Source organism: Danio aesculapii, chromosome 17 (assembly GCF_903798145.1).
Source record: "Danio aesculapii chromosome 17, fDanAes4.1, whole genome shotgun sequence".
NCBI classification, from domain to species: Eukaryota; Metazoa; Chordata; class Actinopteri; order Cypriniformes; family Danionidae; genus Danio; species Danio aesculapii.
In genome coordinates this window covers 40,111,093-40,131,440 of record NC_079451.1, presented here as the reverse complement: position 1 = coordinate 40,131,440, position 20,348 = coordinate 40,111,093, and the positions used below count along the sequence as shown (strand labels likewise).

At 31.8% G+C, this 20,348-nt stretch overlaps 1 protein-coding gene across 1 annotated transcript in view; it reads right to left on the bottom strand.

Moving 5' to 3' along the window:
- Positions 1-20,348, bottom strand: part of prorp (protein only RNase P catalytic subunit) — a 41,972-nt gene that overhangs the window by 15,624 nt on the left and 6,000 nt on the right. Inside the window, exon 4 of the mRNA XM_056476484.1 lies at positions 4,827-4,934. Within this exon, the coding sequence (XP_056332459.1) occupies positions 4,827-4,934 (108 nt within the window). The remainder of the gene's footprint in view (positions 1-4,826; positions 4,935-20,348) is intronic.

Genomic DNA, 20,348 nt, shown 5'->3' with positions numbered 1-20,348 from the left:
TATTTAATTAATTTAATTAAAATTACCCATTATTTAAATAAACATTCTCAACACATTACCTAAATTCTGAAGATTAAATTAAGAGATTAAATTAAAACTTTTTGAATGCATTTACACTGAAAAAATATTCAAAGATGATTCCTTGGATTTACTCAATTTTTTTACGTTAAGTGGTTGTAAACAATTTAATTAGGCTGAATTTAAACAAACAAATTAAGTTGAACATTGCTCAGTTTAATTTGTTTGTTTAAATTCAACACAAATAAATTGTTTGCAACAGTTTTGCATGCAACACTTTTTTTCAGTGTAGTTTATATAAACTAATATTTGACTGAATTCTACAAAAAAATAAAATCTTATTTTAGGCTTACATTCTCTCACCACAAACAAAAGCATTTCTGTATAACCAGATCAAATCATACTCGTTTACTACTTGTTATATTTGACCATAACTTTATGCTGTTAAATTAGGTGTACAAAAGTAATACAAACTAAACTAAACTTAACGAAAATTCATAAAAATGACCAAATGTTTACTATAGAAATGCACAAATATTTCAGAAAAGATACAGATAAAATATATTAAATGTTGATTCTTAGGCAAAAAAAAAAAAATGCAGCGTTTTTGTTCTGTTAAAATTAATAAAAATTATATTAGATTAAAAATGTAATTTAATTAACTTAATTAAAATTACCCAGAATTTAAAAAAACATTCTCAACACATTAACTAAATTCTGTAGATTAAATTAAGAGATTAAATTAGAAGATTAAGAGTTTTTGAATGCATTTAGTTTATATTAACTAATATTTGACTGATTTCTACAAATAAAAAAAAATCTTATTTTAGGCTTACATTCTCTCACCACAAACAAAAGCATTTCTGTATAATCAGATCAAATCATACTTATATATTAGACCATAACGCTGTAGTAAAATAATACAATCTAAACTAAATGAAAAGTATTCATAAAAATGACCAAATGTTTACTCAAATCTTTAACTAAAACTGTAAAAACATTTCAAAACACAGAGATAGAAATTAAAAAGTTGATTCCTATAGGCTAAATCTATATTATGCTGTTCAGTTTTATGAATTTGTGTTATTTTGCTTTCATGTACACAACGCATTTAATTATTTTAGTATTATTTCATCTTTTCAATGTTATAGCAACATTTTAATGCACTAAGGCACAATTCTCCGCTATTGAGTTTTACTCTCTTAAATATTTTACTAAATTTCTCAGCTGATATCCGATTATCAGAGTGAAATCTGCTGGTACCTTCTTACAAAATGATATGATAATTACACAATTTTGAAAGAAATGTAAAAGAAAATATACGTAATTTCAGAATCTTATAACTTTTCTTATAAACAGAAATCCCATTACTCAAATAAACATTCTTAACACATTAAATAAACTCTGAAGACTAAATGAAGAGTTTTGAGTGCATTTAATTTATATTAACTAATATTTGACTGAATTCTACAAAAAAACTCATTTTAGGTGTACATTCTCTCACCACAAACAAAAGTGTTTCTGTATAAACAGATAATCTATTAAAAGTTATTTTCAGAAGTTACTATACAATATTTAAAATCTAAAGAGCTTAAAATCTGCAACTGGCCTGATAACTGTTTGTTTTTAAATAACTTGCCTGATCATGTTTATTTATTTGATTAGTTAATACTGAGTAATACTGATTAGTGGCCTTTAAATGCATTATTAAATGACATATCCAAAATCCACCTAATGAAAATCACTCAAATTAACGTCAATGAAATGAAAGAATGAATTTAACTGCATCCACTGTTCTGACTTCTGTTTTAAAACTTTGTTTGCATATTTAATGATGCTCCGTTTACATAATTAACGGTTTTAAACACAAAACAACTGTCTTAAAGGGATAGTTTACTCAAAAATGATATTTACAGTGGTATGAAAAAGTGTTTGGCCTTCCTGATTTCTTATGTTTGTCATACTTTAACTTTTCAGATCAGACCAATTTAAATATTAGTCAAAGATAACACAAGCAAACACATCATGTAGTTTGTAAATGAAAAAAAAGTTTTTAATATTAAGAGAAAACAAATACAAAACTATATAACCATGTGTGGAAAAAGTGTTTTTGCAGGAGAACGATCCAATGGACACCAGCAAATCCACTTCTGAGTGGCTAACAAGAAACAAAATGAATACTTTAGTGGGGCCTAGTCAAAGTCCTGACCTTAATCCAATTGAGATGCTGTGGCATGACCTTAGAAAAGGCAGTTGATGTTCAAAACCCTCCTATGTGACAAACACTTTTTTTTCCACACAGGGCTATGTAGTTTTGTCATTTGTTTTGCCTTAATATTAAAAACCTTCATTTCAAAACTGCATAATGAGTTCACTTGTGGTACCTTTGACTAATATTTAAATTAGTTTCATGATCTGAAATATTAAAGTGTGACAAACATGGAAAAATTAAGAAATCAGTGAGGGGGCAAACACTTTTTCAAACCACTGTAAGTTACTCACCCTCAAGTGGTTCTAAATATTTATGAGTTTCTGTCTTCTGTTATACATAAAATAAGATATTGTGAAGAATGCTGGAAATAACAGCCATCGACATTCATGGTAGGAAAAAAAAAAATAGTATGGAGGTCAATGGAAGTTTTTTCCTACATTCTCCAGTATATCCAGTGAGCGAATTATACATTGATGACATATTACACATATATTTGTGTAATATATTCTTCAAATTTATGTATTTATCTAAATTACATCTAATTTATTGATCAAATATATTTAGGTTTTCAGTGTTTTGTGGGATATTTAGTGTATTCTGACCTGGGGTGCGTTTCTCAAACCCTGATGTAACTCGCGGCTGAACTATCATAGTACGATGCTTCGTTTGGGAAATGAACGATGCAGTGATGAGTGTTTCCCAAAACACGTGGTTTCTCTGTCGCAGATCCATCGTTTAAAACCACGTTAGTTATAACGTAAAGCGCCCATAATGATGCTCTAAACGGGGTGATAACAACTTCTTTAGAGAAGAACCCCATAATTTTTTGTGTGCAAATTATATTGTTTTACATGCACACGCATTAAAATAAAGATCCAATATTAGTTTTGGTAAAAACATGCACTCCCTTTCCATTTTAATTGAAATATACTGTATGTAAATGGCACATAAATGGACATTTCATATTCTATTCTAACACATAAAATCACTTACAAAAGCTAACACGTATTCTAATATCATATATAAATCATATAAATAAATGCATAATGAGACTATTTATTAAGAAATGAAATTTAATATTTATTATTTATTAGGAAATGTAAAAAAAACTATTTTTAATAATAAAATTAATAATACTAATGACTATGATTATTATTAGGATTATTATTATTATTATTATTATTATTAAGTAGGATATTGTTTATTTATTTTTTGAAAAGTCTACTTTTACAATTTGACACATGCAAACCACTGCAGAAATCTGCTAACCAACAGGCCCATGTCATTTACAGTAGAGATACATTAACGTATGCTGTGTTTTTGTTTTCACAAGCTTTGGAGACGTAACATAAATTCCGCATTTAAATAATAGGTCACCTACTTAGCTTTTGTCATTAGCCACGGTTGTGTTCAAAATTACATCAATGTTTTCAAAGTGCACTGCGAAGACAGCGCAATTGTAAACATGAAGATCACTAAAACTGAACTGTAAAAATACTTTGAAAGCAAATTATACCTAAGAGAGATGACTTTAATGCTTTTTTTGTTTTAATAATTCCAAGTTTAAATGTTAGAATGTTCTAAATGAATAGGGCATAGAGGGATAACTGGGAATATAACACAATGTTGTGAACTTGTGGTGCTCTAAATCTGCCGGTTTCAGACTGTTTAATGACTATTTTACTTGCATACACTAATTGTTGCAATTATGCATTAACAATGGTTTGAGCCGTTATAGGGGTGGTCAAATGGATATCTATTATTTTAATTATTATTAACATTATTATTTATGATACAGATCAGAATGAATTTTCTCTTAGATTCCAAGGATCAAACCTTAATTAGGTGGGTCAATCCCACCCCCCAAACCCCCCTGTAACCCCCGGAGGATGAGTCAAATAAATAATGACAGAAATTTCATTTTGGGGAGAACTATCCCTTTAATATTTGAAATTGAGAATGTACTGTTACCTATTTGTCAATTTTTGACCCTATTCACCTGGACTGTTTTGCCTTAGTGTTAGTCAGATAATCCTCAAAGAGCCACACAAAAGTCATTGAAAAGTTAGTGGTTTTTTGTTAACTGTGGCTAAGGGTGTAACGAGTGGGTGTGGGTTTTTATCTAAAAATACTAACCTATTTGTTGGTTAAAAAAAATCCCTTAGGTACTATTATAAAGGAGCATAACCAAATGCAAAGCCACCACCGGGACTGACAGCAGCTTGTAGGCAAGCTAATTCTGTGCATGGACACTGAAATTTCCCTATTTTCGTTCATATGAGTAACTGGGGGTCTTTCTGGTTGGAAACTATGAGAAATTAGAGCTCTTGAACCACATTAAAACACTCATCATCGCCCCCTGCTGGAACCACTGACCCTCATTACTAGTTGTTTTCTTGACTTCAAGTTGCTGAACAGACTGTAAGCTCAAGCATGTAGGTAGACTGGGTAATTTTTGAGACAGCCAGCTGTTATTTCCACCTTCACAGCTTTAAATCAGAGTAGGTTGAGTGTCTAGCCAGTTCTGTGATTTTAAAGGTCACCAAAACAAACCAGGCCTGTGTTGAAATGTCCAAATGTGACCCATATCACTCACCGTTTCAGACTGGGCGGCATGAGGTAACATTTTCGCCACATTAAGACCATCGATGACTATGTCAAAGGGAGGCCTCTGCTTCACAAAACTCTTGAAGCTTTTGAGCTCCTGTAAAAAACACAAACAAGTGTTAAAACTCATGTCTGGATATATTAAAACATGTTTTATACAGTTTAAAAGTGTACATAAAGTTGAAGGCACAATTATTAGCCCTCCTGTATTTTTGTTCATCCTTTTTTAAATATTTCCTAAATGATGTTTAACAGAGCTAGGAAATTTTCACAGTATGTCTGATAATATTTTTTCTTCTGGAGAAAATCTAATTTATTTTATTTTGGCCATTATATTATTTTAAACACCATTTTAAGGTCAATATTTATTTTTATAGAGAAATATAAAGGGGGCTAATAATTAAGGAGGGCTAATAATTCTGACTGCAACTGTAGATTCTACTGGACAGCTAAGAGACCATTTAGAGCAGATTGTAATCCAGAATTACGTTAATGTAAAGACATCCAATATTTTTGAAGAGTGATGCATGATTATCTGGTAAAGACATCACAGAGCTTGCGGTTAGGACAAGTGAATAAAAAAGATTTTTCAGAATCGTCTAACTTGTCTTATAAATTGAAAACCCAAAGACTGCAGCTTTCGAAATATGTTTCTGGAGTCTACATGGAAGTATTGTCCACGGTAAAAAATGCAGGGTTTTAATATTTCTGTGAACCACAATGTTAGCAACCCCCCCCCTTTTGTTTTTGTTTGGATTATTTATTAATTTATTTGACATATTATGCATATACATTTATATGATGTTTTCATTTTTATTTTAACATGTTCATATGTTAATGTTCTGTATTGATGTTCACCTGTATCATATGCAAATAAAAAATTCCATGTAAAGTTGCAATCATAAAAAAAAAATCTCGGAATCATAATCTTATACATACACTTGAACAGTTTATTATATTCACATATTACTGAAAGTTCATTGTATGAAAATATTTTAAAAATATAGAATAAAATAAAAAATAAATAAAATGTATATATATATATATATTTCTGTTTAACGAAGAGAAGATTTTTTTCAACACATTTCTAAACATAATAGTTTTAATAACTCATTTCAAATAACTGATTTATTTTGTCTTTGCCATGATGACAGTAAATAATATTTGACTAGATATTTTTCATATATACATATACACACACAAATATATATATATATATATATATATATATATATATATATATATATATATATATATATATATATATATATATATATATATATATATATATATATATATATATATATAGAAACACACACACACACACACACAAAAGCTAGAAATGTTAGAAGATCATTTAAAAACAAATGGAAAAATAATATATACACAATATATATATATATATATATATATATATATATATATATATATATATATATATATATATATATATATATATATATATATATATATATATATATATACATATATATACACACACATTTATATATATATTTACATACATATATATACATATATATATACATAAACATATACATACACATATACACACATACAGTACATAGTGACATTACAGATCTGGGACTCGGTTAACCGTCCTTCACAAGAGCAACGGACAGTTGCCTGATAGATGAGGGAGTTTTCTTCACATTGCTGTTGTGCAGCACAAACATTGCACAAGAGAAAAAGCAACCAGACTTGCACAAGACAAAAGAGAACAGCTGAAAACCTTTATGATGAACTGACATTACAGTTAGCTCTTATAGTGGACAAGCATTAAATAACACTGTAAAATAGGAAATAATTGTGTTGTAAAATAAATGTTAGAAATGTTACAAGATCATTCAAAAACAAATGGAAAAATAAGTAATGACGGTCTGACAACAAACTGAAGTAAAACATTTTAGGTAATTTAAATAATTTATATACAGGTAAATGTATTATATTATATTATATTATATTATATTATATTATATTATATTATATTATATTATATTATATTATATTATATTTTATTATATTATATGATATTATATTATATTATATTATATTATATTATATTATATTATATTATACAGGTGTGGACAAAATTGTTGGTACCCTTCCCTTAGAAAAAGAAAGAAAAACTACAGTGTCACTGAAATAACGTAAAACTGAAAAAGGTAATGATTAAACCAAAATTAATAAAAATAAACTAATAAAAATAAAACAAAATCATCAAAATAATTAAGGCAAACTCATGAAACAGACCTGAACAAAATTAAAGCCTACCAACAATTTTGTCCACGTCTGTATACACATACTATGCATACATACATACATACATACATACATACATACATACATACATACATACATACATACATACATACATACATACGCTAAATATTGTAATATATTCAAAATAATATACTAGTATACTATAATAGCACATAAATAATACTAAGGTCTGTAAATAGATCTTCCTAGAGAAATAATTATGATAGCATTTCCAGTTGGTCATGCTAGTACCACAGTAATGACACATTTCACCTTTAAATTCAGGACTGTTTGTGGAAAATCACGAGGCCTGACGGGTGACTTTTATAGCAGACAGACAAATCTTTGTAAGCCATCCTTCCTGAAAGTCTACAAAACCCTACATATATAATCAGATTAGGCGAGGAGCTGAAATATGTACATTCATAACCATACACAAAACACAACAACTAAGCATGAATTAAAAGCGTGGACACACTTGGGTAAACTCTAAACACAGCATTTTCTGTCTGTCAGAGCATTATAAAAACAACTTCACTGTCCAATTGTGAAGTTAAAGTATACTTGGCTTTTGCTACATGGCATGAGGGATATTCAAGCATTTGTTACAAGCACACAAAAGTGCTTCAGGCTAAATTTGACCACACCTGGCTCACCTGCAAAAGTGTGATCAGGTTGTGTTTAGCGCAAAAACAACAGGCCCCTTGAGGGAAAAAAAGAAGAAAAAAAAAAAAGCAAGAACTTCCTTCTCCTTTGTTGTCGTTCAAGAAAATGCCTCTAGAAATGTCCTTGGCATAACATGTAAACAATGTGAGGGAATTTCCAGCTGAACTGAGGCCAGGTCACTCCCTCACCTGTCAGTCTTTGGAGCCGCACATGTGCTTTTCATTTACTAAACATTAGCTTTTAGTGATTGCAAAGTCATGCGAACAGCTCATCAGTGGTGGACAAAGTGCAAAAACGGAGTGGAAATGCATATGACCTGATGAAATATTACACAAGTAAAAGTGTCAGGTACTATCCAGACACGAAACTATCCTGAGGCATTTCATAAAAGATTTGTGAATGCATTATCTGCAACTAAGCAAACAGTAATGTAATATTATTATATATTGATATTAATAGTAATTCAGATTTCTGTTTTTTTGACTTGGTAACGGAGCCAGTAGTACTGTGGCTGTGAGATATGTTATTGTTAAATGAAACTAAAACTATTACGAACTGATTTTGTGGAGTAAAATAAAACTGAAAGAAAAGACAATAGATGAAAAACAAACATACGCAGAAGAATGTTGCCTTTGAAGCTAAATGAAATGAAATAAGTTGAAATCAAAAAATTATTATAAAAAAAGTTAAGTACGAAAAGTGAAATGGATAATAAAAATAAGAGCTAAACGCAAATTATAAATCTTTAAACTATACTTAGAGATAAATTAATAATTAAAGAAAAACATGAAAATAAGAACTAAATCAAAATATGAATTATATTATATTTAAATAGCAATACTATACATTTAAATATAAGTTATGACTGGATTATATGAGGAGGCAGTGAGAAGAGTGAATGAAACTAAAACAATTACAAAATGTTTATGTGAAGATAAACTAAAAAATATACACAAATTAGATGGAAAACCAAACTTAAAATTATGAATGTACTGTCAAAACTAAACAAAATAAGTTTCAACTGAAGAACTAAAGGTAAAATGGAAGTAAAAATAATAGCTTGAGACAAGTTTTTAAAGAAATTTTAATAACAAAAACTGAATGAACGAAAGTAAAACAATTACAAAATGTTTATGTAAAGATAAATGAACTAAAAAGAGACAAATAATAGATGTAAAACCAAACTTAAAATGATAAATGTACCTTCAAATCTAAACAAAATAAGTTTCAACTGAAGAACTGAAGGTAAAACGGAAGTAAAAATAATAGCTGAAGATTAACCTATTAAGTTTTTAAAAGAAATAAAATACCAAAAAAACTATATAGAAAACGAAAAGCAACTAATTTATTTAAAATATTGATTACATTAACCAAATATTTAAATATATTTGCAAAATCATTGAATCTGTATCAGTTCAGGGTCGCTACTATTAAACTTAACTAAAGTTATTATTGTGAAGTTAAACACTGAAATAAAATCAGACAATTAAAAAAAAATTATTGGAAATGTTGCTTTTAAAACTATATTTCAGCTGAAGTACTATAAAAGTATTAAAATAAGCAAAGCTAAATAGAAACTCCCATAAATGTCCATTCTGCATAACACACAGTATTTCCGCGAAAATGAAAGGACATACACTGTAATAAAGATTTGTAAATTAGCAGTTTTTCCATGTTTTGTGATTCATGCTTTTATTTTTCCATTTATTTATGCTTTGAATTGCATCATGAGACCTTGATCTTTCTTCACAACAACTTTTAACCTTGAAAAGTTTGTAAAAAGTGGAGGACTTCCAGCAGCAATTAGAGGAGGTAGTCGTGTTTTGTTTACGCTCTCACTATCTTTAACTTTATTAACACCAATTACACGCGAATATACTTTGAAAAGAAAAGTTCCTAAAAAGTGACTTTTATTAGCATAAAACGGCAACAGTAAATAAACAGAAAACACATGTGAATAATACAATATAGACACTGTTAATTAACAGATATTTTTAACAGTGCACTTTTTTGACTTGTTAAAAAGTGATCATACTAAAATGTATTCTATTTTAAACCATTAAAAACATCTTACTTATAAATGAGCAAAACCTAGTAGAACAAAGGATTAGTAATGAAAATGAATCAGTATTTTGGGGCTGACCGTGATCTTTAAATAGAGTCTTTTTAATATGCCATCAAATGATTTATTGACTCGATGCTTGAAACTTGAAAGTCTTTGTTTGTATTTGTTTAATATTGCAACCCTCAGTTTGAAATGTGGTGATAAGGGCAGCATGTGTTTGGTCTTTCTGTTGCTTCCATAACCAATGCTAGGCATCAACAGTAGCAGAGTAAAAAGAAAGTTATTCTACATTTATTTGAAAGAGTAACTTCGCAATAGTATAAATGCTTGCATCTGCACTCATTACTTTGCAAACTCTGTACATTCTTCCTCAAAGCACAGAGCAAAACATCGCACAGAAGTTACATCCAACAGCTAATACACAAATCTCACACGCAGAGCTATGTTTATCAAAACCACAAGAATTCTTGGACTGTCAGGTAGCTGGAAACCAGAGCTTTCAGTTCTGCCTGAAGCATGAGATTTTTTTCTTTTCATATTCCAATGCAAACTCCTCTAAGAGACCTATTTGCTAAATCAAAGGACTGAAAGCAAGAATAAGCGCAGCTGCTTTGCATGCTAGAAATCTTGTTAAGAGTGTGTTAAGAGTGCTGGGGGAGGGTCAACACCGCCCGAGGGGGAAGGGGAGCCGGATATTTGGGGAATTCCTCTTTGGTTTTGGTGGGGGTTAGTGGTTAGTAACGAGAAGTTATTCAACTCTTTAAATCGCTCGATGCATTGGCCATAGGAAATTACCCCAAACATGAATTTTCACTTGGTTTTAACTATGCATGTGCTATCAGAGTTGTTGGATTTCACTTCACTTTAAGTAAGAACGTGCATAGTTTGCAGTTCTCATAGAAACGAGTGGAGATACAGTAGTCAAGATTTGAAGTGGATCAAAAAAGTTTATAAAATTGGCCTAAGACAAGAATAAGTGTTGTTCACAAGTTTTTAGGACAACTTTGATGAAAATTGTCATCTATTTAAAATGTTACTGTGTATTTAATTAAATATAAATACTGTTTTTTATTGCTAGACTTAAAATTCAAATATGCATGACGCACGAGGAAATCTGAGACTTCTATCTATATATGTCGGATTACCAATGAAAATGGGATTCAAGCATCTAAATAACTAAATTGTAATGGAGGGATAAAGAGAAACACTGTAATAAATATCTGTTAATTAACAGGGCTCTGTTCTTCATATGTGGATTACTCGATTAGCTGGATTTGGTTATTGACGAGTTAAAAAATATTCCTTCATTCATTTTCTTTTCGGCTTAGTCCCTTTATTAATCCGGGGTCGCCACAGCGGAACGAACTGCCAACTTATCCAGCATTTGTTTTACGCAGTGGATGCCCTTCCAGCCGCAACCCATCTCTGGGAAACATCCACACACACTCGTTCACACACATAAACTATGGACAACCAATTCACCTGTACCACATGTCTTTGGACTGTGGGGGAAACCGAAGCACCTGGAGGAAACCCACACGAACGCAGGGAGAACATGCAAACTCTACACAGAAACGCCAACTGACCCAGGCTCGAACCAGCGACCTTCTTGCTGTGAGGCGACAGCACTACCTACTGCGCCACTGCGTTGATGTTTAAAAATATATATATGAAACTGTTATGCAATCTGAACTCCGAAATAAAAGTACAAAGACTGTGACAGGGGGTTCTCCGTAAGGGGTTCAAAGAGAACATTCATTAATATGGACTTTTTAGATACAAACGCATAAGGTACCAGCTTTATACAATTTGTGCATGATAATAGACATGCACATTATTTAACTATTTTTTTTTTTTTTTTACGAAAAATAATTTATGCAGTCGTTCGCATGTTTTGACAGCTAATATGACGGTGATTTGATTTATTCGCAAAAATTGCAGACACCTTTACCGATATCAAATATGTAAATATGTAAAATATGTAAAGCCTGCAGCCAACATCAAATGTAGAAAGCTATTGCGTATCATATAACAAACCGCTTACTACGAATTTCATGTAAGTTGGCTCCCATGGATAATTAAATATTAATCAGATGATGTTATTACGCTGCTCTGCCGTCAGCCAATTGTTGCACTGCTGATCATGATTTCGAGGATAGATAGATCTGTCCTTCACAACACACGCAGCGATCTCAGATCAGTTCATCCAGACATTTTAATCTGATTTGCGAACTTGTTTGAAGAACCAAATTAGCCAGAGATCAATTATCAAGATTAAAAGATCCAGGATCTGCCAAATCATCTTAGATTATTTAAGCGTGGTACAAAGAACGGACAGACCGGAACGGTTCTGTATTTTTTTTTTTACGGTTGTGAATTGCATTATGGGACCTTTATCTCTGGTCTGTTGACTTTTGATGTTGAAAATTCAACTTTGCAGTTTAACACAGAGACCTTTATTAATATTAAGTTTGAACCAGTATTTAAAAATATAGAGAATTAGGCCTGTAAAATAACTGGAAAGGCACTGGTAGTTTATTGCCAGGTTTTTGTAGCATACACTGTAGAAAAATTACATTATAAAAAGTCATGAAAACTTGTTACTTTAACTTTAGAAAGTTGATCAGGTTTCAACTCATTTTTGTTAAGTTAAACTAATAGTAAATTTATGTTTTAAGTCGGCTTAATTGATGCAAGTTAAAATTACCGTAAAGTTAAATTGATTTAACCTAAAAATTTAAGTGAGCAACATATTTTTTAGTGTAATTTACAATAACAAGTTATCACGTCAAACTATATAAAAGGCAATAAAAGTCCCTTTTTCAAACTTTGATGGAGGTCCCATAAGGCAATTCAAAAAAAATAAATAAATAAAAAATACGGAAAACTGTTAATTTACAGATATATTTTGCATACACTGTAAAAAAATCTTGCTGCCTTGAATTTTTTTGATGAATCAAATGAACTTTTCTAGTCATCAACTTATTTCTATCAAACTGACTAAAAATATTATGTTAAACCTCATATAACTTAAAAAAAATAGTGGAAACCTGATTAACTTAGTAAAATAAACAAAAGCAACATAAAAATTCGCGTTGTGTGTAAACGGATCTGTCTTTGTTAATGTGACCTTTAAGGAAATATGTGACTAGTCAACTGTTCATTTAAGTTCCAATTTGTTATTGTATTTTTTTATTATTATATTTTATTATTATTTATTATTTGTATTTTTTCCCTTTTTTTTCTTAAAAAGGAGAAATAAAAATGTGTTGTCTTGACTTTTTGTCATTACCTTTTTGTAAACGTGTGCTGGAATAGTTGGCGGGTCATTCCGCTGTGGTGACCCCTGATAAATAAGAAACTAAATCAAGGGAAAATTAACGAATGAGTTCATCTACAAACGCAAATTTACTAACCATCATGTGCTTCCAACAGAGTTAACTCAAATAAGTTTTTCTGAAGATTATTGGAAACCAATAGCCATTGACTTACATTGTCGTTAAAAAATGGGTAAGTTTTCAGTTTGGGGACCAATTTCCACTACTAATAAGTACTTGTTTATTAGTAGAATAATACTTAAATATCAACTTTTTCTTTTTTTAGTACTGATTAAAGCATTATTTGGCATCCCCATATTTCAGATGCCCCACACTTGGGGCCCTATCATACACCCGGCGCAATGCGGCGCAATTGCTGTTCACTAGTTTTAGCTCGGCGCAAGAGTCGTTTTTGACGTTTTTCGCCACGCTGTTTAAATAGCTAATGCATTTGCGCTCATATGTGCGACCATAGGCGTTCTGATCTAAAAAAGGAGGAGTGTTGAGGCTCTTTGCTGGCGCATTGCTATTTTGAGAAACTATAATAGACTGTTCTGTAGACCAGAACAAAGCCAGTCTAAAGTCCAGCACAGAGCGGGTTAGTTGTGCGCCTCGCTTACACAATGCTTAATACACACAGGATGTACAGCAATACACAAATATCTTTACATATGAAAAAGAATTAAAGGGTTAAAATATTACAGAAATTATGATTTACTAACATAAATATAAAAACCATACTTTAATGCCGTCTTCATCTCGGGGGGCTTTTTCAGTTTATTTATGACAATTTCCTTTTGTATAATGTTATAATTATTAGCAGTATTATTCATTATATGCATATTTATATTTGTTTTATTAAAAACAAGCTTAGATTTGCCCACCTCTCAGGTTTTAGACCATATGGGGCACAGCATGTGTATTTGGATATAACTCAGATGTTTGACCACACTTCGTTATTATTGTTTATTTATTCGTTTGCTGGAAATTAGAACTGAATTTAGAAATAGTTTTGAAACAAATCTTTGCGCTTAACAAACGAAATTAATTATATATAGGCTAATAGATGTCTGCGCGTACAACACGTTTCCTTATCCACGAGAGTGAAAGCGAACCAGAGGAAACCCATGCAAACACGAGGAGAACATGCAAACTGCACACAGAAATGCCAACTGACCCAGCTGAGGCTCGAACCAGCGACCTTCTTGCTGTGAGGCAACAATGCTAACCACAGCCACCGTGTTGCCCAATATTATTCTTTTTTACACCATACTAACTAATAATAATCAGCAAATGAGATGTTTATTTGAGACAAGAGTCATAGCTAATAGTTAGTTAATTGACTTAATTTGCCTCTTTCAAGAAGAAAGAAACGCAAACATGTTTGGAACAAGTGGAGGATGAGTAAACGATGACAGAATTTTCATTTTTGGGTGAACTGTCCCTTTAACGCTGAGTGTTTTAATTCGGCTCTGGATCCTCTAGTGGCCACAGGGAGGTTATATTGAGTAGGAACAGGAACACAGGGGATTCCCCAATGGTGTTTAGAGGGCACGTGTATACCAGCACAAACTGCAGGACTCGGTGTACCTACAACGGGTGTGTCAGGAACACACACACACACACACAAACACACAATGAAAACAAGCTCAGTCCAGACTTGATAGTGACTGCATGCTTTAATCGTGCATATAAACAATAGCTGTTGCGACAATCGTGCAGCCTTGTAGTGACTCTTAGCACACAATGTCCAATTGCAACCTTTCAAAACAAATGAATGGCGTTTTGTAAATCCTCAGATGGAAAAGTACCTGTTCTGTTGTGTTCAAAGCATGCATGAGATTCCAATAAAATGAAAGGCACAGCCACGCGAAAATAAGACAGACGACAATGAAATTAGATGAATTAGAGTTTGTGCAAACCACAATGTGCCCCACGGCGGGCATTAATGAAAAGGCATCTGCGAGTCCTGTACTTTTCCTTATTACAAGCTTGCTGTTTTTAAACAGGAAAAACAAGCTAACCAAGCTTAAACCTGACCTGCAGGTCAAGGAAACTAAAAGGGGGCTTTTAACAATTAGCAATGCAAATGTTGGTATGATAATCTGAAGATTTCACACAGATTTTTTTTTCTTTTGAATGTGTTAATTACATTATATTGCATTGATGACTACTCACTAATCACCTTTGCCACATTTAAAATCCCCTGCTAAAAGGTGTGCATGTATATTTATTTATATGTACAGTTGAAGTCAGAATTATGATGCCCCCTGAATTTTTAGCCTGCTGTTTATTGTTTCCCCAATTTGTGTTTAATGGAGAGAAGATTTCTTCAACACATTTCTAAACATAATAGTTTTAATAACTCATTTCTAATAACTGATTTATTTCATCTTTGCCATGATGACAGTAAATAATATTTGACTAGATATTTTTCAAGACACTAGTATTCAGCTTGAAGGGCTTAATTACTTATTCAGCTTAATTAACTAGCTTAATATAATTAACTAGGCAGGTTAGGGTAATTTGGCAAGTTATTGTATAACGGTGGTTTGTTCTGCAGACTGTCGAAAAAAATATGTAGTGCTTAAGGGGGCTAATAATATTGACCTTAAAATGGTTTTTAAGAATGAAAAACTAAACATACTTAATATTACACTACCCTTTCAATTCATGGTTATTTATTAAATCTGAAAAATACTTGATATTTCATTAATCGCAGCCAAAAAAGCAATTACAAGACACTGGTTACTTCCTGAATCCCCAACAACCCAAGAATGGCTAGAAATAGTATGTAATATTTATGTGATGAAAAAAATGACAATCTCCCTTCGACTTCAAAATAATGCATTTAGAAATCTCTGGTCCAAGAGGACTGAATAAATTAGATTGCTGCATCCAATCTTCGTAGAAATATAAAATTATTATCTAATTCCCATCCACAAAATAAACACAACAGACAGACGAGTCTTCGCTGAGGTCCAGCATTGTCCAGCCTCCGGCGCCTAGACTACAGCTCTGCACAAGACATTTGGCCAGTGGAGAAATGGTCATGCCCAACTGAGCCTGGTTTCTCTCAAGGTTTTTTTAATTCTTCACTTTCGCCAATTGGTGAAGTTTTTTCCTCGCCACTGTCGCCACTGGCTTGCATAGTTTGGGATCTGTAGAGCTGCGCATCGATGGATTTGCTCTTCAGTGTTTGGACTCTCAGTAGTGATTATTAAACCACACTGAACTGAGCTAAACTGAACTGAACTGAACTTAAACACTGAAAACTGAACTGACACTGTTTCAATTTACCATGGCCTTTTATCTGAAGCTGCTTTGACACAATCTACATTGCAAAAGCGCTATACAAATAAAGGTGAACTGAATTGATGTCACCCTTTTATTTTTCCTGTTATTTTCATATATTTTATTTGATGAAACTTTTATTTATTATTGTGTTCTGTTACTTTATAGTTTGTATAAAAAAAAAAAATGTTTAGCAATGGGAAATGTACACTCTCTTAAGTGAAATCATTGTACTATATTTATTGCTACTATTAAACAACAACAACAAAAAATAATAATAATAATTAAAAACTGTTTTTATTCTAGCCAAAATAAGTTTGCAAAATAGTTTTGCAATTTTCAGCACTTGGATAAAATTTTATTTTTTTTTTTTTTAATAAAAAAATCAACTAACCTCCATTAACAAAATTAAATCAATATTATATTACCACCATTCTAGTATTTCAGGTAGTTTTTTTTCTGTCAAGTTTTTTGAAGTGGTTTGGAGCTTTTGCCACAGCTTCTGGATTAATGTGTCTCAGTTTGTTTTTCAGACATACTGCATGATTATAAGATTGGCTGCAGTAAGACTCCTTGTACAAACACTGGATTATTACAATTAATAGCAAAAATTATTTTTGGATATTTAAACTAATATTTCCTACAGCCTCATGACAGCAAAAACAGAAATAATTTAATTAAAATCATCTTTATTGCTGAAAATGCTAGTTGCCTAAGACTTTTTTTTTTCACCTTCGCCAATTGGTGAAGTTGTTTCCTTGCCGCTGTCACCACTGGCTTGCATGGTTCGGGATCTGTAGAGCTGCGCATCGATGGATTTGCTTTTTAGTGTTTGAACCCTCAGTAGTGATTATTAAACCACACAGAACTGAGCTAAACTGAACTGTACTTAAACTCTGAAAAGTGAACTACACTGTTTCAATTTATGATCTTTTATGTGAAGCTGCTTTGACACAACCTACATTGTAAAAGTGCTATACAAATAAAGGTGAACTTAATTCAATTGATTTTTGCTCAGTTTTGCTCCTTTTAAAAGTTTGGGGTTCGCGTGTGCCTCTTTTAAATAAATGTACACTTCTGTTCAGCTGATTATGGATTAAATGCATGAAAAGTGATATTACGTATGAAATAAATACTCTTTTAAATTTTGTTTTTATCAAACAGTTCTGGAAACAAGTCTTCAGGGTGACGATAATAAGAAATTAATACCAAATTAGCATAATAAATTGGTTTCTGAAGAACAAATTGACATTACAGACTGGAGTAATGATGCTGAAACTTACGTATAGACCATTTCAATGTGGTCATGTCATTGGCCCATGAACATTTCCTGTTATCAAACCATTTCATAACTGTAACAAGATGCGAGACACGGCATTTCGTTCCTCATATGTCCACACATGTAGCGGAATGACAATTAAGCTTGACTTGACTTTATGTTCAAATCCCTAAACATTCATGAATATGATGTGGAAACATTCGTCATGTTTCAAAAGTGCAACATTACAATATTCCACATAATCTTAAAGGTGTTATGCAATATTTTGAAATACATATATGCAACATTTATCACAGTTAACCGTCAAAGCGCTTTGGAGATTTACCACAGTTCTTCTGGATTAGTCTGTCTCAGTTTGTTTTTCAGACATACTGCATAATAATAAGATTGGTTGCAGTCAGACTCCTTGTACAAACAAGAATGTCACTGGATTATTACAGTTAATAGCAAAGATATCTTTGGATACATAAACTAATATTTCCTACTGGTTTTGTTCCTTTTAAAAGTTTGGGGTTCGCATGTTTCTCTTTTAAATAAATGTACACTTCTGTTCAGCAAATTATGGATTAAATGCATGAAAAGTGATATTACGTATGAAATAAATACTCTTTTAAATTTTGCATTTATCAAACAGTTCTGGAAACAAGTCTTCAGGGTGACGATAATAAGAAATTAATACCAAATCAGCATAATAAAATGGTTTCTGAAGAATTAATTGACATTAAAGACTGAAGTAATGATGCTGAAACTTTTATATATATATAAATATATATATAAATAGACCATTTCAACTTGGTCATGTCATTGCCCCATGAACATTTCTTGCTTGTTATCAAACTGTTTCATGGCTGTAACAACAGGCTATTCAATAATAACTTAATGTTAAGACAGCTATCATAACATTATTTATCAATATGTGCCTCATTTTGTGGCATATTTGTCAATATGTGGCAGGAAATACGCTGGGACCATTGTTTTTGTTTACATCCCTCAAAATGGTCTATATATAATTACACTTTAAATATATAGAAAGATAGAAAACAGCTATTTTAAATTGCTTTACTTTTTAAAAATACTTTTCCAGCTCTTTTCTGACCAAATAAACATTTTTAATGGATAAGAAACTTATTAAAATATATATTTTAATGTTCAAACCCTTAAACATTCAAGAATATGATGTGGAAACATTCGTCAAGTTTCAAAATATTCCATATAATCTCAAAGGTGTTATGAAATATTTATATGCAAAATTTTTCAAGACATTCATCACAGTTATCTGTCAAAGTTGCATGTCAGCCACCCAAAAGCACCACAAATTTTGTCCTTTAAAGGCAAAATGATTGTCTAGGCCGGGTTGTTAAACGATTCTGCAGAGTTCAGACTGGGGGTGTTTTAACAGCCTTGCACCGGTTTCACTTCATAAAGCTGCTAGAGTCCATGCAGCGCTGCACACACACTCTCACACACATACACAGGCTGGGACTTTCCAGGGTCACTCATGTGAGAGGCTTTTGAGGGCTAAAATCTAAAAGCCCATTGTGTTGCCTTTTAACGACAGCAAAACAGCACACAAGCAATACTCGTGTCTCAGCATCAATCATGTGCACGACCAAATGAGAGATTGTTTACGGCTAAACTGAGTGCTTTGTTTTTCCAAGATGTACTGTAAAAAATGTCCCCTTGCATGGAAACATGAATGCATTTCCAACGTGTACATGAGAGAATGATGTTTGCCAATAAACATGAGCATTCTCTGCGTAAAATGGAAATTTCAGAGTCGCCGCTTGCCTTGTGACCTTGTGTTTTTCTAGCTTTTCTAAACGGGGACCCGACAGATGCATGAAGGAACATGTGTTGGAAAGCCCCTGCATCATATCTAAATGTGGAAGCAGACAGGATCACATGCTTTCGACATCTATAGACCCCGCGGACTGAAAAAAGCAGCCATCCGCAGGACAACAACATCATCTAATTCAGGGAGAGAGTCCATTTAAGACGGGGCTCAAAACTGCATGGAACAACATCTAAATCTGGATGGTGAAACAAGTGGATCATGTAGTTGCAGACTGTTTGGTGCTATTCTAAAATATGCATTATTTTCTTAAAGGTGTTCATGTTTATATAATTTTTAAGAGAGAAATTTCCTGAAAGCATTAGGAATGTTATAATGTATATAACATGTTAAAATAGTCATCTGGGAAACTGAATGTAAAATGTATAGGACTTTACTGCCATCTAGCGGAGGGAGTTTAAGGGTGATTTAAATTAGTAGTTCAGCCAAAAATGCTAATTTATTGTTGATTTCCTCACCCTAAGGGCATCCTGTGAGTATTTTCCTCTTTCTGCTTTTTTTTGGATGAACTATCCCTTTAAGAAAACCTCATGAAGGTTAGTTTTATTACAAGGTCCATCTTACCTGTGAAACATTTCCATCCATCATTTTAAAATATATTTTTATGCTAATACAGATTTTTAGTACAGATATTAGTATATATTTAAAAATTTCTACATTACTTTTTTCATTGCTTTCATTGATCTTCATTAATTTAATTTATATAGTCAGTTTTCATTTTTGTTGACATTTTAGTATTAATATTTTACTTTTTTGAT